General features: G+C 45.6%; 1 protein-coding gene across 1 annotated transcript in view; it reads left to right on the forward strand.

The window, feature by feature from the left end:
* Positions 1-470: 470 nt before the first annotated feature.
* Positions 471-24,625, forward strand: part of TINAGL1 (tubulointerstitial nephritis antigen like 1) — a 55,433-nt gene continuing 31,278 nt past the window's right edge. The window contains exons 1-3 of the mRNA XM_083173683.1: positions 471-730; positions 15,331-15,667; positions 23,180-23,243. Of these exons, the coding sequence (XP_083029809.1) occupies positions 15,355-15,667; positions 23,180-23,243 (377 nt within the window). The 5' untranslated portion in view covers positions 471-730; positions 15,331-15,354. The remainder of the gene's footprint in view (positions 731-15,330; positions 15,668-23,179; positions 23,244-24,625) is intronic.

Below are 24,625 nucleotides of genomic sequence, written 5' to 3' on the forward strand. Positions count from 1 at the left end.
ATCCGTCCCTGGGGGGGGGGGGGGGGGGTGTCAAAAATGAGGGGAGCGCTCAAAAATTGTGCCTAGGGGCGGCCTGACCCTTTAATTCACCCCTGAGAACATGTCAGTTTAAAAATAAAAATCATGAAATACTCATCTCAACACTTTGCCTGTCGACTAATAGTGGTCAAACTATTGGCTGTCAACCTTATTACTGTCAACCTAACGACCGGATCCCACTCACCTCACCCCTGTCACCATTTCCTCCTTCAGGATGCCAGCATCTTTAGTCTGACCGCCAGGCATCCCTATGTATGGGGCTGGACAGGCACACAACAAGGCATGAGGCTATGGGGGGCGAGGGGGGTTTCAATCTCACAAGAACAAAACTTTGCTTCACACAGCTCAACACACAAAAAGTTTACACGTATGAACGTTCACCAAACATGGCTGACGTATATCAGCATCGGACAAGTGCATGTCGGCTGTGTCGTTATTGCACCATCTTCACCTTACAGATATTCGTGCACAAGCACGAGAGCAGCAGCGGGCGGCAGGGCGATGAGTCAGGGAGGTGGGCACAGCTCACACGCAGCAGGACACCGGACAGGACAGTGGGAGTTACCGCCTGAGCCCACGCTGCCGCCTCGCTCGCTCGCTCTGTACATAAGGAGTGTCCCAGCTGCCAGTGAGTGCGCACACACAGCAGGAGCGCTGCGTATACCGGGCTGTACCCGCCTCTGACAGACAGGTAAGAGAAGGGCTTTTGCTATTTGTGTTATTGCAGTCTCTGCAGCAGCTGCCCTGTATGGCTAGTGTACTGTTAGGAATCCACTAGCTGTAGCTACAGGGGGTGAGAGCTGCGGGACTGCCACTTGTTAGGCAGCCTCTGTCACAGCAGGAGCACAGTGCCTGCTGCAGGTGATCTACCTCTGATCATCCCACCCTGTACGAGGCTACTTACAGAACGTGTCTAATGGGGTGTCTCTGGCCCAAACCTGCAATACTAATGGGGTTCTGTAAATAAGCAACAATAGCAGAAAGGGATTTATTAGACCCTTTCTTGGCAATTAAACCTTTATATTTTTATATCAGCCCTTGTTAGTATCAGGGCGATTTCCACCCACTTTACTGTAAACTACACCTTGTCCTAATACATAGAACAGGTCGGAATCTCCTACATGTATACATTATAGTTTGTATTGCTATTTTAATAATGCAGTGTTACCTTATTTTGCTGTGAGATAATATTTTTGTTTTTCTAAAGCACTGATTGAACTCTTTTACAATCTTGTTACCTGTGCTACTACAAGATGCTTTTAAATGCAATTAGTGCACTATGGCCCTTATTCTAGTTGAATCGGGCAGATGCGTATTTCGGACAGGCACTGAGTGATCTTAGCCCCACCTACTGTACAGGTTGCTCAAACCGCCCGACTGCGGTAAGACGCCGAGTGAATGGACCACGAGTGGATGTTTCATGCGAACACCTCCCCCATCTGTGGGAACCTCCCCCATTCTCCGATGGTCGCCGACCATCGAATGATGGACCGAGCGGTCACGCAGCACCGAGTGCTCCAGACCACTAGGACATTTTTCCGTATGAAAGCAGGGATATGGGCGGGCAGCTGACATCCGGCTATGTCAGATGTCCGCCCCCCACACAAGCTTCGCGGCCGGATTACCATACGTACGCCCAGCGTTTTCATGGGAACGCCCATGAAATGTGGGGGGGGGGGGGGGAGTAAGCATATTGTAATGAGCCCAAATATCCCTTCACGCCCCTCTCCACCCTCTGCTCGGATGGTTCCGACCGATCATTTTCAGCACGGATCTCACTCTGTGTTCGGACGTGCGAGGCGTTCGCACATGCGCAAATAACAAACATCGTCCGTACACGCAGCCATCCGACTCAATCAGAATAAGGGCCTATGTGCAGTGTAGTTGTGTTCAGTAGTTAAACAAGTGTGAAAAGCAAAAGTACATTATTTTCTCACTGAGAAAATACTTTTTGGTGGGTATGTAAATACTGAATGCAGAGGACAGTCATTGTTTTCTATCTGTGATGGCATTCCAATATATGATGCAAAGTGTCCTTAATGTACATTGAGCAATCATATTAGTAAAGTCTGCTATTATACTAACATAAGTTATTTACAAACAAATGTCAATGTACATACCTCCCAACTTGAGCAGAGTGGAAGGAGGGACAGAGGGATGCACACCGCAGGCGCGCCAAAAATTTAGGAGGCGTGGCCTAATCAAAGGGGCATGGCCTATACTCGTGGCTCTCCAGTGAGGCCACGCCCCCATTTTGCCGCTATGGGGGCATGACCCAGAGGCTCTGTGAGCCTCTAGCCATGCCCCCAGCCCCCTGGCTGCGGGAATAGATGCTGTGCGTGCGCACAGCATTTATTCCCTGCTGCTCAGCAGCCGACAGGGGGGACTCCCAACAGCCCCCCCCTCGCAGCGGGACACTGCTGGCAGAGAGAATGTCCCCAAAAACCGGGACATTCCCGTGGTAATCGGGACTGTTGGGAGGTATGAATGTATTATATCCTTTTTACCTGCTGGAAGTTTGGAATGTATAAAGTCCCTCATCCACTAATGTAAAGGTGCGTACACACGTACAGATTTTCTGTAACAAAATCCTGGAAATGTATGGGAGCATATGACAATCAAAAATTTCCAACCAAATGCAGGAAAACCCAAAAAAATATATGCTTTGATAAATTTGTTATATCAGAACGATTAAATAATTTTGTCTGACTGATCACTGTCTGTTTTCAAGCGTTTGGGAACAATTTTTTGATTGTCAGTTGCTCCCATACATTTCCAGGTTTTTGTTCCCACCAGATAGATCAGACAGAAAATCTGTACGTGTGTACGCACCTATTTGGCCACTTTTCATCCGATCCCGAGCTTCCAGAGCTGCCGGGTAAGTTGGAGAGGTATCTCATGCTATACATTGCGCTAGCGAATGGGGGCCTTACCTTTTTGGATAAAAGATGATTTAAGATTAGGGATGCCAATCCCGAGGCATTCTTTTACAATCCCGGGATTAAAAAAATGCTCAATCCCAGGATCCTAAAAAAAAAAACGCATCTTCAAAAGAAGCCTTGCCACACAGATTTACTTACACGTGCATCTTGAAGGGGTTGCCGCTGAAAGCGGGCACCTGCACAGCGAGCTCTACTGCACATCGTGGTCACGAGAGCCGTACGCCAGGGTCAGGATAGAAGGGCAGTGTCAGAGCGGGTGCTCAGACGCTGCCTGGCATTAGACTGAGCATGCATGAAATCCAATTTGGGGGCAGATCCCGCCGATCCTGTGATTGGCCACCCTACTTGATACTGTGACCCATTCTATCTAGTAGAAAACGTTTCTCTTCTTGACTTGTACTTACCAGTGATGAATAAATTAATTGCTGAAAATAGTAATTTTATACACTTTTATTAATTCAGCAAAGGTATTTACAGTAGAAGATTAATTGGAAAGGTTGGGAGCAAAACAATTGGTAGTGAGTGGAAGGAGTTATGTTGGAAAGTCTGTTATTATTATAATAATGATTAGAGGTTGTTTAGATGACCCTGAAGTTCTTGGTATGCAGTGCAAGGACTTGTAATTCTGAATCAGTTTCTGTTTTCAACAACAATCTCATTCTTTCTTTAACTGTCGATAAGAAATAAGAATTCAAAACATTGTCTATAGTCTGGACCATGATATTCGTTATATTGCTATAATATGTAGGCAATTCCCCCTTATGATCTGGTACGCTTCATGGACGCCTCAGGGTTAGGTCACAAACATAACAGAAATCCCTTTCTGTCCCTTTTCATGTAAATGTCACAGCTTCGCCCTACTGACGGGTTGGGATCGTTTGGTCTACAGCAAGTTTGTTGACAAGCGTTAGGTCGACATGGGTTTAGGTTGACAGGTCACTAGGTCGACACAAGCAATAGGTCGACAGAGTCTAGGTCGACAGTCAAAAGGTCGACATGGGGTTTTTCACAGGTTTTTTACCCGAATGTCAACACAGTCGACATGGACACAGTTTCCAAAGCACCGCTTCGCTCGCAGTGCTTCGGGCACACTATTTTATTCTCCCACCTAGTGGATGGTAGGGCATAAAATACCTCCTGTCGGCTCAAAATCCCATGCTGACCTTTTGACTTTCGACCTAGACCATGCCGACCTAATGCTTGTGTTGACCTTGACCAATGTTGATCTACACCCATGTCGACCTAACGGTGTTGACCAACTTGCTGTAGACCCAATGACTGTATCCCCTACTGATATAGGGTCTCATTTACTATTGGATTGCATGTACGATGTGATCTGGACGGAATCTACTGCCAAGGATCGCATTGCAATGTGGATTTATCTTCCTTCCAAAAAGAGCCCATTCCCTGCTGTGTGTGTGTGTGTTGTTTGTCTGTACAGCCTGACCATGAGTTACCCGTAGGATACAATGAGCTACTGCATTCTGGATATTGCCAACTCCTCCATCATAGGTTTCTATGGGGGAAGTGGCTGTGAGCAGGGCAGGAGGTATTGCAGCAGGTATCGGATATTCTTGCTGCGGTCCCTCCTACATACATTCTGAAGGTAACATTCCCCAACAACATGTGTTTTTGGGGAATTAGCTGCAAATATTCAATCGTAAATGGGCCCCAAGACATTGCATCTTTGCACACAGTGTCTTATAGTGTTCACTCTAGGATGGAGACCGAGCAGGGCGCTGGGGGCGGTCCCGGACCACCGGTGTCATGAAAGGGGCGTGCCCGGGCAGCCAGTGTCATGAAAGGGGGGGGGCCCATGCCCCTCCGAAGCCACTATGCTGCAGGGGAAGCGACGCTGGGCTTCCCCGTGAGGCTGTTTTAGCGGGGCGCTGCAAGAGGGGTAGGGTGCATTTTGCCCTTTAAAAATCGGGCAGGGCGCAGCGCCCCGCTAAAACAGCCTAGTGGGAACACTATCTTAAAATTTGCCCACTGACAATACCTTCGATGACAAGTAGGGGGTCCAATCCGGTCCATTTTTTTTTTTCCAATCCGAGGATTCAGGAATGAAAAAAAATCCCTGGATTGACTTGGTTGTGCAGCAGGACTCAGTGGCTGCACTCTCTCCCAATTTCAGGATTGGCCACCCTAGTCACAAAGGTTACTGAGGATGTCCAGCTAAGGCCAGTGCAGCTGCATCCTAGGATGCAGGGACTGGCTTTGTCAGGCCCAGAAAACAGGTAAAACCATGTTTCCTGTTTACGCCCCAATTACAGTAGCTGCAGCATGTTAATCATGATCTACAGCAAGAGGCAAGCCTATTTAACTCGGATTGCGGCTGTGTAATTACGGTTTCAGTCTGTTCACTATTGCCATCTTAGGATAGCAGTATATTTGAATAAAAAATGGTTCAAGATATTTTTTTTCATAACAAAATGTTATCCATATAATTTTTTTTTTACTAGTAAGTGCTTTCAGGTTTACTGCAAATATGTGATCAAGGTTAGGCATGCATTGATGTCTCAAGATTAGCCTAGTGCCGAATCACGCAGCTGCATCAGCAATTTGTACGCATCACTGATGCATACAAATATGCAGGAGCAAGACCTGTTCTACACATGTGCAAAGAAGTTCTTGCAATATTGCTTGCAGTCTCCTGTCCGTCGCAGCATGATTGACATGCTGCTGCATTGGGGGGCAGTACCGTTCTTCAAAACGGCGGGTACAGGTTTTCAGATCTGGCGGCCAACCTGAGTAAGTTGGTCAGTGGCCAGTGCTTAAAATTATGGTTTTAATGGCGACCTGAGGTTCCTCGGATACTGCACTCAGATCCTTGTTAATGCAAGCAGGAGGTGTCTATCTCCTACAGACGCCTCCTGCTGCATTTGCATTTTAATGACACGGAATTGCGATTCCTTAAGGTGGCCATACATCTACAGATCGATTGTCAGATCTGGCTGGTTGGAACAAAAACCTGGTTATGGATGAGTGACAGTTTTTGGCAGTTTTCCAGCATTTCAAAGCAAATGGTCAACTGTCATTTGCCCTCATCCATTACCAGGATTTTGTTCCAACCAGCCCGATCTGACAATCGATCTGTAGATGTATGGCCAGCTTTACAATCATGAATCCTGCCCATAATTCAAGCAAAGCCACAGCTGATAACAGCTGCCCATTAATTTTGTTTTGAATACAAGTATTTAGTCTAAACTCTAATACCCCTTTCACATCGCACTTTTAAAACGGTATATTGCCGTTTTTTTCCCTTTTTAAAACGTTTAAGGCTGCACTGTGAATGCACCACAGCCGATTTACCGTTTTAAGTTAACTGGCATTTCGAACCGTGTAAAAAGCAGAGTCCTACACGGTTCCTTGCCGTTTTTTCTGCAATGTGAATGTGTACAGTTTGTCTGAAACGGTATTTCAGGCAAACAACACAAGCACAAGCACTGATATCCTGTGTGATAACACTCACTCGGCACTTACTTCCCAGTGATGAACTGACTCCTGGAGGGGGAGCAGATCGGCTGCACATAGTAGTTCTCCAGCTTCCCTGCGCAGCTAATCTATCCAGTGTCGTCCTCGTTAGCCGCATTGCCTGTGCCCGTCGAGACTTGGCAGCAACAGCAGCCGGAGGTGAGAGGACACACTCCTTCTCCCAGCAGCAGCAAGGGGACAACCGCAGCCTGTGCCCGGCCAGCCTCCGCTCCCAGCTCTACCTGTGCCCGGCCAGCCTGCGCTCTAAGCTCAGCCTGTGCCTGAGCAACCCAGTCCTCCATCCAGGTGGGGTCCAGGGAGAGCCGGAGAGCCCTGCCCGCAGCCAGGCTCACCCCCCCGGCCGTCCAGCACAGCGAGTCTGGCCAGAGCCCTGCGCCCCGGAGCTCCCCGCAGATCCAGCAGCACAAGCCGGAGACTGTGACACTCTTCCTCCCCTCCGCGCTGCTGCCGAATCGCACATCCTCCCCCCGCCCCCCGTGAAGATACTCAGCGGCAGCAGCAGCACGGCCACCGGCAGCAAAAGGAGGTGAGTGTACACTCTCCTCCCCCCCCGTGCTGCCGCCGCCGCCACATCGCACATCCCCCCGCCACCCGTGGAGATACTGCCCATGGAGCAGGTGAGCGCCGGGGAGCCCCCCCCGCCCAGGGCGCTCCGGTGCTTAGCACCGGCCCTGCCCAGCACAGGTATCCGTAGGTCACATAATGACAGGCAATGGTCACACTCTGCCTTGAAACGTGTTCAGAATGAAACGTTTCAACTGCAATGTGACTGAAACCTGCATTTAAAACGGTAATCTGGCCACTATTAAGGCTCTGACCCGTTTTAATTACCGGTTTAAAATACCGGTTTTTAAAACGGGTCTGCGATGTGAAAGTGGTATAAAGAAGCCCGTGTCAACTGATTGTATAAAAGATTTATTTCTTAAACCCAATAAGTATTTGTTTGTGAAGGTAAGGCGGAGCACCATCACTTTCTGAAGTAAGCTTGTGCCTACAGCTTATCTCCGTAATTAACCCTTTCCTTACGGCTAATGTAACATTCTATAATATGTCATTTTGTCTTTGTTGCCCCAAAGCACAAATGGCTGAGAGTTTGTTTTTGGATACACAAACTCACTAATGCAGTTATGGATCTCTTAATTTAATTGAACATATTTGAAAATGAGAATGCGAAGAATGTAACCTTTACGATTGTCCATAGTGTTAATGTATAACTGGATCATGGGACAAGGCGTGCTCCTGTGTTGCTGTTTCCGATTCAGCAGTACTAGAATATTCTTGCAGTCTAGTCATTCAGTCACCAGGTGACAAAGGCTGTATGAAACTCCCAGTACCAATGATATGTACTGACTGCTTTTACAAGTCTATAAAATATCACATTATCAGACATGCATGTTTGTATGTTTGCATTGTTAATCCTAAAGTATTGCCTCAGGGGAATCTTCATATTCCCACATAACATATATGTGTTCTACATTACTTTCTTTCAATAGGAATGGTTGCTTATTTAAGACACCCACTCATGTCATAATAAAACATTTCTTACATACCTTTTTTTTTTTTTTACTGCAATCAGTTTCCTGGCAGAGATAGAATCAGTAAATGTTTGTACCTGCTGTAACATATCTCAGAACTATTTCCCAATGTGTGGTATGTTGGCCACTGGTGGCACTGAAGCTTTTTCTTGCTTGTGTGGTAAACATCAGTGGTCCTATAGTACTGCAGCTTGATCTTAAGCTGTTTCAGTGAGCAGCATGATGGGTGAACACAATTAAATATGTAAATTCTAGGAGTTCCAGTCATGTTGCAATTGGTCTCATTTATTTTTTTGGTACTTTTTTCCTAGCAGGGCGCCCAGTTTTCCTACGTATGCTACCATAGTGAAATGTTATCGCATCGCATGGGGCGTTTTAGTGCCATGCCATGCCATGCGATGTAATTTTTTAATGTAATTTATTCACTGCTCTGTTGGCCCCAGGGCATCGCATCGCACCTCCCGCAAAATCGCATTGGATTTTATAGGGTGCGATGCCATGCCATTAGCTATACACTTGTATGACATACAATGAGGTTTTACTGACCCCCCCACTATCCATGCCACCCTGAAGCGTGGCGAGCGGCGGCGGAATGCGTCTTCCTGACCTTTTCATACCCCCACTATCCATGTCGGTGTGGAGTTGAATTTATATAGTGTGGTGAGCGCAGCGAGCCACCGAGCCCAAAGAGTGTTGCGCGCCATGAGCCCAACGAGGGGCCACGGAATACATGTAAAATAATACGCGTCCCCTCATTGGGCTCGCTGCGCTCAGCAACGCTTGTGGCTTGCTTCGCTCGCCACACTATATAAAATCTGCTCCACACCGACGTGGATAGTGGGGGTATGGGCTTGTGGGGAGTGGATAGTGGTGGGAGGGGGGTGACTAAAACCTCATTGTATGTCATACAAGTGTATAGCTAAAGGCATGGCATCTCACCTTATAAAATCGCATGCGATCACATGCGATTTTGCAGGAGATGCGATGTGATCCCCTGGAGCAGTGAATAAATTACAAAAAAAATGCGATGCGATTTTGGTATGGAGAATAGCCCTGTACGCAAATAGCGTACTGGGCGCCCTGCTAGGAAACAAGTACCATTTCCCCCCCCCTATAAAATGTAAGCTCACCCAAGCAGGGTTATAGTGTGTACACAAGGTGAGATTACTTTGCTATTCGACTAATGGTGTGTACACACTGTACAATTTAGCCTTCGAATTTGACTATATAGTCAAAATCGAATGGGTATCGCATAGACATCGAATGATCGAACATGGTCTTTAAGCTTTCGTACCGATTCAATGCCGATGCGTGCTCCCGTTAAGCTGAAATCGAAAAGCCAAATAGACAGTTCCGCAATAACTATATAGTGCAAACTAATTCGGTATCCTGTCCCCAACAATCTCGATTTGCCATGTACTTGTCCTAAACTACCTTGTACTGTAAGTCATTTTCTTGATTTTGCTCATTTACATTTGATGCTGCGGAACCCTTGTGGCGTCATATAAATATAAGATAATCTAGTGCTCACTAAAAATAATGTTTCAGTGAGTGGCATTCACATCCACTGGTGCTCTGTCTGCTGCTTTAGGCAACACACTGGTAAAATTTAACCTAGTTGTAAACATGATTTTATGAAGTCATTTTAGGTCATAGTTCATTAACAGTCACAAGTTGCTGAAGGGAACTGCTTGACAGCTTAAGGCAACTTGTCGTACCTGTTAATGAACTACAATGTTCAGCATTCTCCAGTCAGCAGGGGCGTTTTGAGAGAGGGGGTGGCCTGTGTGCAGCCTTCTCTGTTCGGGCTTCCTCCTCTCTCCTGGTCGCACAGTAGAGTCTAGAGTAGAGTCGCTAGAGGGATCAAACTCTACTGTGCATGCGCAGACCTCTGAAAAAAATGGCACTGCGGCCATTTTGTTTTTCAGCTATTCCGGCTGCACTGCTGCCTTCTTCGCAAGACTCCTGAGGTGCAAGAAAAAATGGGTGCAGTGTGCACGTTGCACACAATATAACTATGCCACTGCCAGCCAGTGATGTTACTGAATTTTATCCTTTCAGTGCTAGCAGAGGGGATAGTTTTGTGTGAGACTTTTTGCGTGACCAGGAGGCACACTTTGGAATGTTCTTGTTGGATATTCTAAATTCTTCTACATCTTCTTGATGTGGCAATGAATTTGTTTAGACTAGATATTCAGGGGCGACAAAAAGCAGTATATCAAATATTATGGCAGTTATTCTGATTGTCTAACCTTTTCTAAAGATGCTACACATGAATTAGCACAATACTAACACCAGATATTGTGTCCGATCCATCTGTTATTCATAAATAAACAAGAGATAATGATGTGGCAGCTTAAAAACACAGTCCCACAGTAGGGTCTGGTCAACAGCGTAATGAGTACTTATTGTTTTAGCTTCAATTTCTGATTGTAAAAACTGTTAAGAGACATTTATTATTGAGATTTAGACCCCATAATTAAAATTACTAATTGCAGCAATAAGAAACTAAGGGGGTATTCAATGTCGGGTGCTATTTCCGACAGGGGAAATAGCGTCCGCCTCCTATTCATTGCTGCCGGTTCCGGCAGCATTAAAGGTAGATTTCAACAAAACAGATCCAACTTTAAAACAAGTCGGATCTGTTATGTCGTAAATGGCTGTAAATTATTGAATTCACAGCAGTTTCTCGACAATCCACAGTCGTTTTTGCCATTTCGCCCCCTTTTGCCTGTTGAGAGTCTGTCGAGCTGGGCAAAAACGGCCCGGGATTCGGCTGTCGTGATGTTCCGACATTTAGAATACCGGTTTAAATACCGCCCTATGTATTCATGTGAAATTAATTCATAAATACAGGGCTCAGATTGGAACCTCATTGCCAGGGAGTTCTTTCAGTAAATCTTAGGGAAAGTAGACTATAGGCTACAATGGCTGATGCCATCTCTAGATTGTGTTCTTTAATGGGGCCAAGGCAAAAATGTTAGCATCTGATTGGAGCTAAAGTCAAATTTGAAATCTGTGAATATTTTGACGAGCGATTAGAACTTCATTAGATTATGTCAGTTTAAAGCCGCGACAATCAAAAAATATCAACTAGTTGTGCATTAATAGAACTACTGTACATTAAATACATCGTTTTTTCATAACTTATAAAAATAAACCCCAGAATGAAGTATTGAAGTGGGGATCTGATTCATGGGAAGCAAAGTTCTAAATCCCCAAATCAGTTACTAGGACCTCTAGGGAAAGCCAGTGCAAATTACCAGGGCCCAGGCTTGTTGGGGGGGGGCAGCAGGGGCCCTGGTCCGTCCCCTCCCTTCCCCCTCCATCTCTCCCAGGCAGAAGCAGCAGCACACACCTTCAGCATGTGCTGTGCTGATAGCAGGTTCAGCATGAGCGTCTCACTGATAGCCTGCTGTCAGCACAGCACATGCTAGGTGTGTGCGGTACTTATGTAATATCTGGGCGCCCGATTTTTTTCATCGCATCGCATGCAATATAGTGGCATAGAATTCATGCGATGCGATTTTTCATTGTATAGTCACCCATGGGTGATTTCATACCCCCACTATCCAACTACGCATCCCCTCACTTCGGGCTCGGTGGCTCGCTGCGCTTGCCACACTATATAAAATCAACTCCATGCGTAGTTGGATAGTGAGGGTATGAAATCAGCCATGGTTGACTATACAATTAAAAATCGGGTCTTTACAATGAAAAATCTCATCGCATCGCCTGCCTTAAGTAGTGGCATGCAATGAAAAAATCGGGCGCCCAGATAATACATAAGTACCGTGTGTGCTGCTGCTGAATTTAGAGTTTTTAGAGTTTTCGTTCACCCCTGTAAACATTTTGGGGGCCTAAGAGAGGGAGGTGGCCACACCTCCCGCACTTAGGCCACGTTCCAACATTTTACCGGGGCCAGGCATTCCTCTTGGCTGCCCTGGGGATGGCGGGAGCTGTCGGTCGGTGACAGTGGTGCGGGTGTGCTGCCAGGAGCGGGCAGCAGAGGTGCAGCGTGCGCAGCGTGACCTATAAACAAGTCACGCTGCGCAGAGCCGCTCGCCAGGGTCGGGAACAGCCTGGCAGCATCTGAGTAGGTGATCAGACGCTGCCCGGCTTTAAACTGTGCATTGAAATCCTGGCAATTTTAAAGCCAAATCCCAGAATCCCGCCAATATCGATCCCAGGATTGGCCACCCTAGGTGAAAGAATGGCTAATGGCTGATTTTGACTAGATACACTGGAGAGTTTGACTGTTATTTTGTCTAACTAATGATAGTCTATGATTTAGTCAAAATTGCTTTGACTGCACAGTCTATCTATACTAAGAGATACTGACGTATTTACAGTATTGATATTGCTCATTATGTACTTTACACAAGCTGATTTGAGATAATTGGAGAATACAGTATGTGTTTTCTTCCTTTCATGTTGTGCATAGTACATACCTGTCTGTGTGCAGGGACCCTCTGAGTGGCCTGCACGTGCCACCTTTTACTGAGGAATCACTGCCCTGCAGCTGTTCACTGCCTAGTTGGAGCTACCTGTCATTCCTAACATTCTAAGCGCTCACCTGTACCTCCCAGATGTGACTATACACATTTTGTGTACAGTGGGCTAAGGCGCATTCTTTGTAAGCTTTTATACTAGCATGATAGCATTGCAGAATAAGCAAAGGGCCAGAAGCACAGACCATGATTTTTATTTAATGTTTTTTGTTTTTATAGGTGTATATTTTATTTGTTATAATAATTAATGTTTGCTGTCAAGTCTCAACATGCAATGTTATGCCCCCCAACAGATCCTACTGCTGGCGACAGGGACATGACCAGGAGAAAAAACAGGAAAGTGTAGCGACAGGGCAAGGATGACAGTAGGGGCAGAGATGAGGCAGGAATAGTTCACCACTAGTTCTGTAGGTGCCTAAATTCTCCTACTTCCACATTTAAAGGGACACACCCACTTCTTGGCCCTTGGCATCACTCCTGGAAAAGGCACCTGTGCCAAGTTGTGCAAATTTGTAGTTTCATTTGAAAATGGTGGAAACATTGGGGCAGATGTATTAAGCTTTAACTAGAGATAAATCCAAGGATGATAAGGAGAGATAAACTTCCAGCCAATCACCTGCTAACTGCCATGTTACAGGCTTGTTTGGAAAAAGTCAGTAAGGAGCTGATTGGCTAGACCAGGCATTCCCAACCACGGTCCTCAAGGCACACCAACAGTGCAGGTTTTGTAGATATCCAGCCTTGAGCACAGGTGACTTAATTAGTATCTGAGGGATTCTAATTAGACCATCTGTGCTGAAGCCTGGATATCGCTAAAACCACACTGCACACTGTTGGTGTGCCTTGAGGACCGTGGTTGGGAATGCCTAGGCTAGACATTTATCTCTCCTTATCACACTTATCTCTTGTTAAGGCTTAATACATCTGCCCCATTATGAGTAAAACATCTCATTCAACAAAAACAAGCATATGCAAAGTGCTAAATACTTGCCATGAAAATTACAGGGGGTGAATCAGAAGTAAACGTATTTGAAGTGGCAGCTACGATAAAGGAGAGTATTCAGGCCCTTATTCTAATTGAGTCAGACGGCTCCGATGTTTGACATTTGCAGAGATGTATCTACGCATGAGCGAACACCTCGCACGTCCGAACCCGGAGTAAGTTCCGTGCAGAAACCAATCATACGGAACCATCCGAGCAGGGGGTGGAGAGGGGTGTGAAGGGCTGTTTGAGCTCATTACCATATGCGTACGCCCCGCGTTTCATGGGCGTTCCCTTGAAAACGCTGGGCGTACGTATGGTAATGCGGCCGTGACGCACGTGTGGGGGGCGGACATCTGACATAGCCGGATGCCAGCTGCCCGCCCATATCCCTGCTTTCATACAGAAAAATGTCCGAGTGCTCTGGAGCACTTGGTGCTGCCTGACCGCTCGGTCCATCATTCGATGGTCGTCGACCATCGGAGGATAGGGGAGGTTCCCACAGATGGAGGAGGTGTTCACATGAAACATCCACTCGCGGTCCTTACGCTCAGCGTCTTACCGCATTCGGATTGGGTGAGCGATCCGTACGGTAGGCGGGGCTAAGAACACTTGGTTCCTGTCCGAAATACACATCTGTCCGAATCAACTAGAATAAGGGCCTCAGTTAATGCCGATTTATTTTTTATTTTTTTTCTTCGGGACAAACTTCTGCACCTTTATCCATTTTATAAGGTAAATGGGGATTTGCCATATTCAATTGCAGGGATGATGTTTTTTTATTTTAGCTTAGGCTAAAAATTTGGAACTGACGAAAAACATCTGGGCTGGCAAATCCTCTGCCGATCCACGTGTTTGTTTTTGCCACATTCCTGGTGAAATTGTCGTTGTTTTCACAACTTTTTAAAGGCATTTTATAACCTTGCATTTTCGCTTAAAAAGAAGAAAAAAGTGAAAAGGCTTTGGCGTAAAATGCCTTCAATAGTGTTGAAAACGGCCACAAATGAATAGTCGGGACAGATACATTTTTATTTTTTTTGCCTATGCAAAAAACTACACAAATTGAATACCCCCATAGACTTTATGCTAATGCCACGGTTGATGGGCATCCTACTAAGATGCTCACCGCCTACAGCAAGAATCTGATGATTTGTGCACAAAACAGCACCATTGATCTGATATCAGTGGCATAATGGACATTTGCCAGGAGTAGGATGACTGATCTGCAACATTCAAACTGAACAAGGCAAATTGTAATTTATGTAGTCACACATTGTAAAGGTGTGTGAGGACTCCTGTGACCACCCCACTGTGTGCTTAAGTACAGATGTAGCGCCTCTGTTCTTTGCCTAGCGCCCGCCAGATTCCTTTCAATTTTGTGCGCCGGTGATGGGGACTGGGACACGCGTCCAAATATTACGGCGGCTGGGCAGCGTCTCCCTGCCAGTCTCCGCCTTCAGGGAGAACCTAGCCAGTTCGGGGGGGGGGGGGGGCGGGGGCAGGGGGGACCGGCGGTGATGGCGGGGGAGGCGGCGGGGGGACCCCTGGCAGGCTTTGTTGCCACAGGGCGTGCAACCTTCTCGTGCGCGCGCGCGCCCCTGGCGGTAGCCGGCTGCTGGCGGGGCTGGAAAGATGAAAAGAGCTACATCTGTATGTGTATTAAGGCTAATACTGTAAAACTAGGTAATTATTTTGGACGTGGGTATAATTAAAATTGTAACCTACTGTATAGTCGTTTGCCTAATTGTGTAGCTGAAAATCCGTATGACTGTATCTTTACAGACAGTAACCTAGCACAACATCTCATGAATAATCTCTCTTTACAGGCAATTCAACAGCATTATTTGAGGATGAAGCCCATTCTCCTTGCCTCAGTTGTGCTATGCTTAGTGGCGATTGGAGAAGTGGCTGCCATGAGGTCTCGCACCCGACGAGAGCTAAGCCCTGGGCTTCACACCCTTGGGATCAGAGATGCCGGTGGATCATATTGCCAGCTGAATGGGGATTGTTGCAAAGGCAGAGATGATGCCTGTACCGTGCCGTATTTGGATACTATCTGCTACTGTGATCTGTTCTGCAATCGGACAGTATCAGATTGCTGTCCTGATTTCTGGGGATATTGTCTGGGCCTTGACCCTCCAGTGCCTAGTAACCTTAAGAAAGGTGAGTGTCACCATAAATAAACTGTGATGTGATTGCAGTTTAGGTGCATCAGGCTGCCTGTCGCAGGGTGGCTTGAGAGGCTAAGGTAACTGCACCTTGCGTCACTGTCCTTGGCCTGGGCACTCCCAGAAAAAGGGGCCACACCCCCTATTTCTGAAAAGCTGACTGCCCCTTCCTCCAAATGCCTCTGCCTGTTTGACCGGCAGATGCATTTTGTTATGTGCTGCGATTGCAGGACCTAATCTGCACATTCGCATCATCTGGAATAATGCAGGTCGGATAGCCTATGCGATCCAACCTTAATTAGCTCCATAGCCATCATGACATCATGTTAAGTAATTTATGTTATCTAATGGCCTACAGTACACTGAAGAATTATAAATAGAAATGTGTAAATTGAGTAAAAAAAAAGGTGAACAATATATAAGGAAAAATTAGAAGTAAAATAGCTAAACGTGTACATTTGCTCCTCCACAAACCATATTACAATGTACGGGCACCAATGCTTTTTTCTTATTTAGTCTTCAGCATTTGCTAGAGTTTGTTTTATTTTTATCCAGCACCTGCAATTATAGGCATGCAATCTGAGTGAAGGCCAGTGTACTGTACCAGTTTGCATACCTGTGCAGGACGTGTATATACATGCAGGTCATGGAGACATAACTCACTGACACAGACCTGGCAGGCTAAAGGCAGAAATGGACACTGGCATTCCTATTATGAGTGAAAAATAAATATCCTTAAATAGAAACACTCCGGAATGTACTCCTTTCCTGTATTACCTTTCAGCCCCTGTGACCTGAGCAAGACTATCTAAAAAAATTCCATTGGGGTTTTGGTTGAAATGATTAGTATTTGTTTCTAGAAATACTGTTTTAGACCCAAACACTTATCATCTGTGATTGTGGCTGTAAAATCGTTCATGTGACCACATCCCAATTGTTCTGGTCACTGAGACTAATTAAGGGCAAGGATGCATCTACGGTCTGTACAAGGATGGATTAATCTTTATGTATTGGTGAACTGCATGCATGCGTGGAAGCAGAGGCAGAACTCTGGGGGGCAATGGAGTCATCTGCCGCCGGGCTCCTGCTCCCAAGGGGGCACCTCTCCCCCCCTGCAAGTTTAAATCGGTTAATTAAAAGCCAACAATATCAATTCTGTGGCTGAGTTCTGAGAAATATGTATGTGCTCCCGCACACATCACATCACACAGCACAAAGTCTGTGCAGCCCGTGCTTTTAGTACTAGATTGCATCATATCTATTACAAAAAGCACGCTGCTGTAGCACATTGTATGCTTTTTGTAAGTGGGTACAATGCAGTGTAGTACAGAAAGTATGGAGTTCATCAATCCGTCTATGGGCACCTTCACTCAAAATCAGCCCTTGAGTGCCAAACCACCAAATAAGTCTAATTTGGAAAAACTGTACCCCTAGCAGATCACTTAGATCAATGGTTCTCAACCATGGTCGTCAAGTACCCACAACAGTGAACATTTTCCAGGTCCCCCTGCAGGTGCACAGGGGCACTCATTATTCACTGACACATTTTTAAAGATCACAGGTGGAGCTAAATATTTCACCTGTGATTCTGTGTGGAGATCTGGAGAATGTGCACTGTTGGGGGTACTTGAGGAACGAGGTTGAGAACCAGAAACTTATACCAAGAAACAGATCTACCCGTGTATGACATATTGAATTGGTAACCCATCTTTGTCTTTTGACTTTTCCATACATTCATCAGATTTATGAAGTTTTGAAATATTTGTTTTATGTCCCAATAATTAAATGTTTACCTTTTGATCGCACCTGCACATAGTTTACTGCAAAAAGTCCTCACTTGTGTAAAAGATCAGGAGTAAAACACCCTTCCATCCCAGCAGAATGTGTTTAGGTGCCAAAAAGTGTCACACTCGCCTAGCCCTTGGCTCCAGAAGGGGCGGACAGGGAGATGGAGCAGGGAAACGTCTGTCATTTTATCGGCATTTCCATGAAAACGCTGGGCATTCTCCTAGGAACGCAGGCAGCCCGAATACGTCGACGCTCGCCCCCCTTTTCCGCTAGCTCAGTCTGAAATAAGTCAGTTTCATGGACTTTTATTTCTGAAGGGGTGAAAAATAATTTGAATGGCGACCATCAAATATTTTCTTTCCCCTTCAGCCGCATGCGAGGGGATGTGTTCTCGTACACATTCCCATGCGGGGGATGCGGTCAAAATACCGACAGGGTCAAAATCCTGAATGGGTCATAATACCGACAAGGACAAAATCCCAACAAGGACAAAATCCTGACATTTAAAATCCCAACAAGGACAAAATCCTGACATTTAAAATCCCGACAAGGACAAAATCCTGACATTTAAAATCCCGACAAGGACAAAATCCTGACATTTAAAATCCCGACAAGGTCAAAATACCGACATATAGAATGTACAGGTGAAACAGTCAACATGACTTTGTGTTGACAGGTCACGAGCTCAACATGTTTTTTACACAGTTTTTTGACCCGACATGTGCCAACAGGCGGTATTTCATGCCCTACCATCCACTAGGGCGTGGCGGGAGAATAAAATAGTGTGCCGAGCGCGGTTCACTTCCAACTATGTCCAACTATTCGGGTAAAAAAAACCATGTCGACCTGTTGTGCCCGAAGCATTGCGAGCGATGCGAGGGGCAGCGGTTCACTTCCAACTATGTCCATGTCGACCGTGTCGACATTCGGGTAAAAAAAACTGTGGAAAAACCCATGTCGACTTGTCGACACAATGTCATGTTGACTGTTTCACCTGTACATTCTAAATGTCGGTATTTTGACCTTGTCAGGATTTTGGCCGTCGGGATTTCATACCGTATCCCCATGCAGGGGTTGGGTGTTCGGCAGGGCAGTAGGTGGCACTGAACTGTTGGCTAGGCTGCAAGTATATGCAGCCTAGCGAACAGGTCTGAATTGGACATTAGTTTGTATAGATTTCGATATATAACAATATATATTAGAATTTATCTATATCTTCCAGTAGGGGTTTGCAAATTCCAATTTAAAAGGTTGGAATAGAATTGTAATATGATATAAAACCTCCCCCTGATCTATTTCTTATTGACTAATCTTCACCCATATGTGACCATCATGAAATTGCTTGGAAGACCTACCCTAGAGGCAGCTTAGATGAAGAGGAGTGGTCTGAGGTTGGGACTATGCAATCTCTTGCTCAATTTGTGTCAGAAGTAAAGAGAACATGTACCCACTTTAATGCGGATGGCATTATGTGCCCTTCTGACTGGGTAAAATGCACCCCAACATATCTACCGTATATACTCGAGTATAAGCCGACCCGAATATAAGCCGAGGCACCTAATTTTACCTAAAAAAACTGGGAAAACTTATTGACCCGAATATAAGCCTAGGATGGAAAATGCACAGAGCAGTTACTAATACACTGGCCACAGGGAGATATAATGGTAGCTCAGGTCTCATTCTAGGGGCATAAGATAAAACCCATGACACTGAAGTGTCCCAATCACCAGATCATTGGGGTTCCACAGGCAGGAGTCTGTGGTACATAGTCAACTATGACCTCTAAGAGGGAAGGGGAGGAAGGTCTGGGGCAGAGGAGGGAAGGAGATAGGCCCCAACAGGGACACTAGTACTCACAGTGACCTGGTTGCTCACTCCGGATCCTGCAGCTTCATAGTGCTGGTGGCTGCTGCCCTGTTTCTCCACAAGTCTTGGCTGTCCCCTCCTCAGGGTGGCCCTGTCGGCATTGCAGGGTGGCCCGGCCCCCAGAGCACCAGTACTAGTGTGGTACTAGATAGGGAGGCAAAGCTGCTTCTTATGCAGATATCGGCAGTGTAGGTGAGCTTCCATTAGCGGTGCTGGGGCTGCAGGATTGACGGATGTGGCACTGTGTACGCACAGTCAGTCAGCGTTTATCAGCCGCGCAGCTCCGGCACCGCTAATTCAGGCTCACCTACACTGTCAGAATCTGCAGAAGCAGCTTCTTCCTCCTCCCTACGTGTAAGCAGGCGGCTGTGACTTTATTTCCTGCCCCGCTCCCCGCACTCCTTCCTGGCGCACGCACCGAGCTGTGAGAGGGCAGGAGAGACACTTGCAGGCTCTAACCCCGGCACGGCAGCACTGATTTCAAACAAACTACCGTATACACCTGAGTATAAGCCGAGGAGGTGCTTTTTCAGCATAAAAAATGTGCTGAAAAAGTCGGCTTATACTCGAGTATATACGGTAATAGGTATTACAGAAGTTGCGTCTCTTCGAACACAAAGATCTTGAATCTTAGGTGGAAGGTCACCGGTCTTATTTTGCAAATCTTTCAAATCTCTATTGCGTGTGACCCAAAATATTTACTCCTCCTTCTGGATCCTCCTATGATCTCAAAATAAATTTCAGTGATATATAGTTAATGCTACTACTTTCCAATTAGCCACTGATTAGAAACAGCTTGCTCCATCCTTGAAAGCTATCATATCTCTTTTATGGTACATATACCATAAGAGCATATGACCAGCATTCTGATCTATCTCCAGCATCCCAGTGTCTCCAGTTCTCTTCTGTTTCTCTAGCCATCCATTGTATGTCCAGCTCTAGCCCTCTACATTCCCTGGCTCCAACCCACACTTATGATGTGTCTTCTGGCTGCCGTAGCTCCTCTATATTTCAGTGGGGAAACAGGACCCCCTCTGCCTCTATATTTAACTATATAACTAACCTCACAAGGGAAATGAACACTCTCACCAGGGACGCTATTGCTCATTTGTGAACCCTACATTATTGGCAGTATTCCTAGAAATGGATGCAAATGATTATCAATGTGATTGACAGAGGTGCATTGTGCAAAATATGTTTTTATAAGAAATATTAAATGTCCATTTTTTTTTATTCTTCTTGTGAGTTTTAGTTCCCCTCATGCTGGGTCTTGTAGTTCTACTGCAAAACCCAATATCCTCCTTTTAACACTTTCAATAAAAAAACAACAACAATCACCCCACGGGTGCTGGGGACAGCCACAGGCTTCCGCCTGGGCTGGGGTGCCTTGGTGGAGGTAAACCCTTTATTGCGGGGTCCTCACACCCCTAGGGACCCTGCCAGGGCTGACCAGCCAGGGTGTCATGTTTTTGCCGGGGAAACGTATATAAAAAGTTTCCCCCAGCTGTGGCATTACACCATTGGCTTTTGGAGCCCAGTGCTAGTTATAGAAATATGGAGGAACCCTTTTTTTTGCCCCCCCCTCAAAGAGCTTGTGACTAGTTATACTCATGGGTAGACCCCACACAGTTTTGTTTATTTATTTATAAAATTCTTTGCCCACAGAAGCCTGCACTGATCTAACTATACTTGTGCAGGTTTCATCAAAACCTGGATGTATAATGAGGAGTGTGGACGGTGTAATGGTTAGCATTACTGCCTCACAGCACTGAGGTCATGGGATCAATCCCCACCATGGCCCTAACTGTGCAGAGTTTGTATATTCTCCCCGTGTTTGCGTGGGTTTCCTCCGGGTACTCCGGGTTCCTCCCACAATCCAAAAATATACTGGTAGGCTAATTGGCTTCCAACAACATTAACCCTAGAATGTCTGTGTGTGCGTGTACATGTGGTAGGGAATATAGAGTGTAAGCTCCACTGGGGCAGGGACCGATGTGAATGTTCAAATATTCTCTGTAAAGCGGTGCTGAATATGTGTGCGCTATATAAGAAACTTTAAATAAATACATATTTTCTGCTGAATTTGTAGCCAAATGAAGCAGTATAAATGATGATAAATGTTCCCAAGTGATAGAACTCTATGGCCATATACAGTTGAGTTCTATCTATGGTGTATTCATTCATACAGCTGAATTCGGCTCAAGTTGCCATTCGTAAAAATGTCAAATCGGCTGAATTGAGCTGTTGGTAAATTAGCCGGACACCGGGTCCTCAACGTATTTTAGATTGCATGGGTACAAATGGGTGCATTTGTACCCATTCAAACTTCATAAATTTACCCTGTAGTCTGGACATGTTTACCCCTCCTTAAAGATAATAAGCAAACAGGCAAAAATTTCAGACCAGAATTATAATGTCATCACTACATATTTGTTAGGTAATCTAGTAATAGTTTTACAGTTTGCAACAAAATCATAGGTCCCCACAGAATTCTGTGTCCATTATAGTAACAATTAGTCAGAAACGTTATTGCCGTATATAGTCACAGAACTACTTTGTGACTTCTGATATGCTTATAGTTTTCCCTAGGGGGGGGGGGGGGGGCACATAATCCCATTTGCTAAATGCATGAAAGGCTTAACAATTTAAAACTCTTCTTTGAGAAATATTTTCCTAATCGGTGAAAGTTAAAGAAACTGATGTGTTGTAAAATGAGGTGAATACCCTAAATAAGGAAACACTGAGAAGCCAATTATGGCTCATTTACAATCTGCAGATGTAACACAAGAGCTGAAGTATCTTATTTGCTATTTTTACTTAATGACCCGCGTAAGGAAGCTGATTGATGTGTGAACTGAGGTATGCTATAGTTGTAATTACGTGGGGGAAAATGTTTGCTTGACACAAGGTGAAAAAAAAGTAGTAGATATGCATGATATGTAAATTAACTAAAAAGAGTTCACTTCGTAGTAAATTGCTTCAATAAATTGGTGCAGGAAGCATTGCATGAACTTTAATCTAGACTAGTGGTGTTCTCTAGACTACATGGATTCTCACAAGTACTGTAGGTCAAAATCCTAGTCCAGCAAAGGGATGAAAGTCAAAAGGTTGACACAGGAAAAGGTTGACATGCATTAGGTCGACATGGTCAAAAGGTTGACCCAATCAATAGGTCATCATGGAAAAGGTCGACATGAGGTTTTATTTTTTTCATTTTTTTTTAAGTGTTTTTTCATACCTAACTATCTAACTAACTATAGAGGGAGAATATAAAGTGGGCCATGTGATAGGACATGGTCCACAACCCACATAGAGGTAGAAAATAACCTGTGGCAAGGTGCACCAAGCCTGCGGCGTGGCAAGCTCTGAGAGCCCGCAAGGGGCTTTGTAACACATTTAGCATAATAATAGCAGCGTAATATGGATAAGGTGAAATCAGGGAGATTGCTAGACTCTTCAGGGAGATTGCTATTATTTCAGGTAGTCTCCTGCAGAATAAAGGAGGGTTGGCAACTATGATGTGGGTAATGTATTTTGACCCATCTGCTAAGATCTTTCCATTACATCGTGCAGTCTTCTTTTCTTGGCCCCAGATCCATATGAAAAATGCTGGTGCATTCAAACAAAGGGGAACAGAACCACACATTGATGTATCTATGTTAAGTTTTTAATACACTGTATTTATATTAATGTTGGCAAGACTATCTCATCTAGTTTGAAACATTGTCAAGGAGAAATCTCATGACACAAATCATTTGCATATTCTCTGCAGTCTGAATTTCTTTATAGATGACTTGCCAGTACATTGTTTAAATGTCTATGTCATCACATAATCAAAATCTCATTTTTCCAGCATGCGTTAAACATGGTCAGCACTATCCAAATGGGGCTACATACCAAGATAACTGCAATCGATGGTAAGTACATTTTATACATAGTTTTCTCAAATATATTTCTAGATCTTTCTATAATCTTTTATCGGATGCGATTTTCTGGCAATTTTGCATGCTATTCTATCCTTGCACACGCCCACTATCCAAGTCAGCCCGAAGCCTGGCGAACGGACACGGTAAGCGTCCTCCCGACTTGTTCATACCCCCACTATCCACGTTGACGTGGAGTTTATTTTATAAAGCGTGGCAAGCGTAGCGAGCCACCGAGCAAGAAGGGGGTGACGCGGAAAACGATACCAAAGCGTGGCCAGCGGACATGGATTACTTCACGTATATTCTGTGTCCCCTCGCGGGGCTCGCCTCGCTTCGGGATGGTTTTCCACGTACGCTTGCCACGCTTCGGGCTTGGTGGCTTGCTGCGCTCGCCACGCTTTATAAGATCAACTCCACGCCAACGTGTATAATGGGGGTATGAACATGTCGGGAGGGCGTGTACCGCGTCCGCTCGCCATGCTTTGGGCTGACTTAGATCGTGGGGGTGTGCAAGGATGGAATAGCATGCAAATCGGCAGGAAATAGCTGAAAATCGGCAGCTAAATCGCATCGCGGATCAAATCGTCCACTAAATCGTATGCGATATTGTATGCGATTTAGTTTAAATCGGGCACCATGATAATACACAAGTACCACAATGCTTAGCCCCAAATAGCGGGACTATCTGTGACTTAACCATGTCAAAGTACACCAATTCTTTGTACACTATGGCCCTTATTCTGATTGAGTTGGACGGCTGCATGTTCGGTCGGACGGCTGATGTATTGTGTTTGCGCATGTGCAGAGGCGTTTCTGCGCATGTGCGAATGCCTCACGCGTCCGAACACAGTGCGAGGTCCGTGCAGAAAAGGATCGTACGGACCCATCCGAGCAGGGGGTGGAGAGGGGCGTGAAGGGCTGTTTGGGCTCATTACCATATGCGTACGCCCCGCGTTTCATGGGCGTTCCCATGAAAACACTGGGCGTACCTATGGTAATGCAGCCGTGACACACACGCTTGGGGCGCGGACAGCTGACATATCCGTATGTCAAGAAAAAGGAGTGAGTGGTGCGCTATCAACAGCGGCTGGCACTGGGTTGTCAGACCCAAATGGTGTATATGGAAGAAAAAAGTAGTGTGCCAGCGCTGGCTGAATAATTAGAAAGACCAGACGGTATCTCAAAAATAATACAAATTTAGGTACTTGTGAGTTATCTGGACGCCCGATTTTTTGATTGTATGCCTTAAGTTAAGGCATACAATCAGATGCGATGCGATATCGCATCGCATCGCATCGCATGCGACCATCGGATGCGATGACCCGATTTTTCCATAGGAATCAATGTTAAAATGATTCCTATGGAAAAAGGGG

The sequence above is a fragment of the Crinia signifera genome, chromosome 2, assembly GCF_055691185.1.
Source record: "Crinia signifera chromosome 2, ASM5569118v1, whole genome shotgun sequence".
NCBI lineage: Eukaryota > Metazoa > Chordata > Amphibia > Anura > Myobatrachidae > Crinia > Crinia signifera.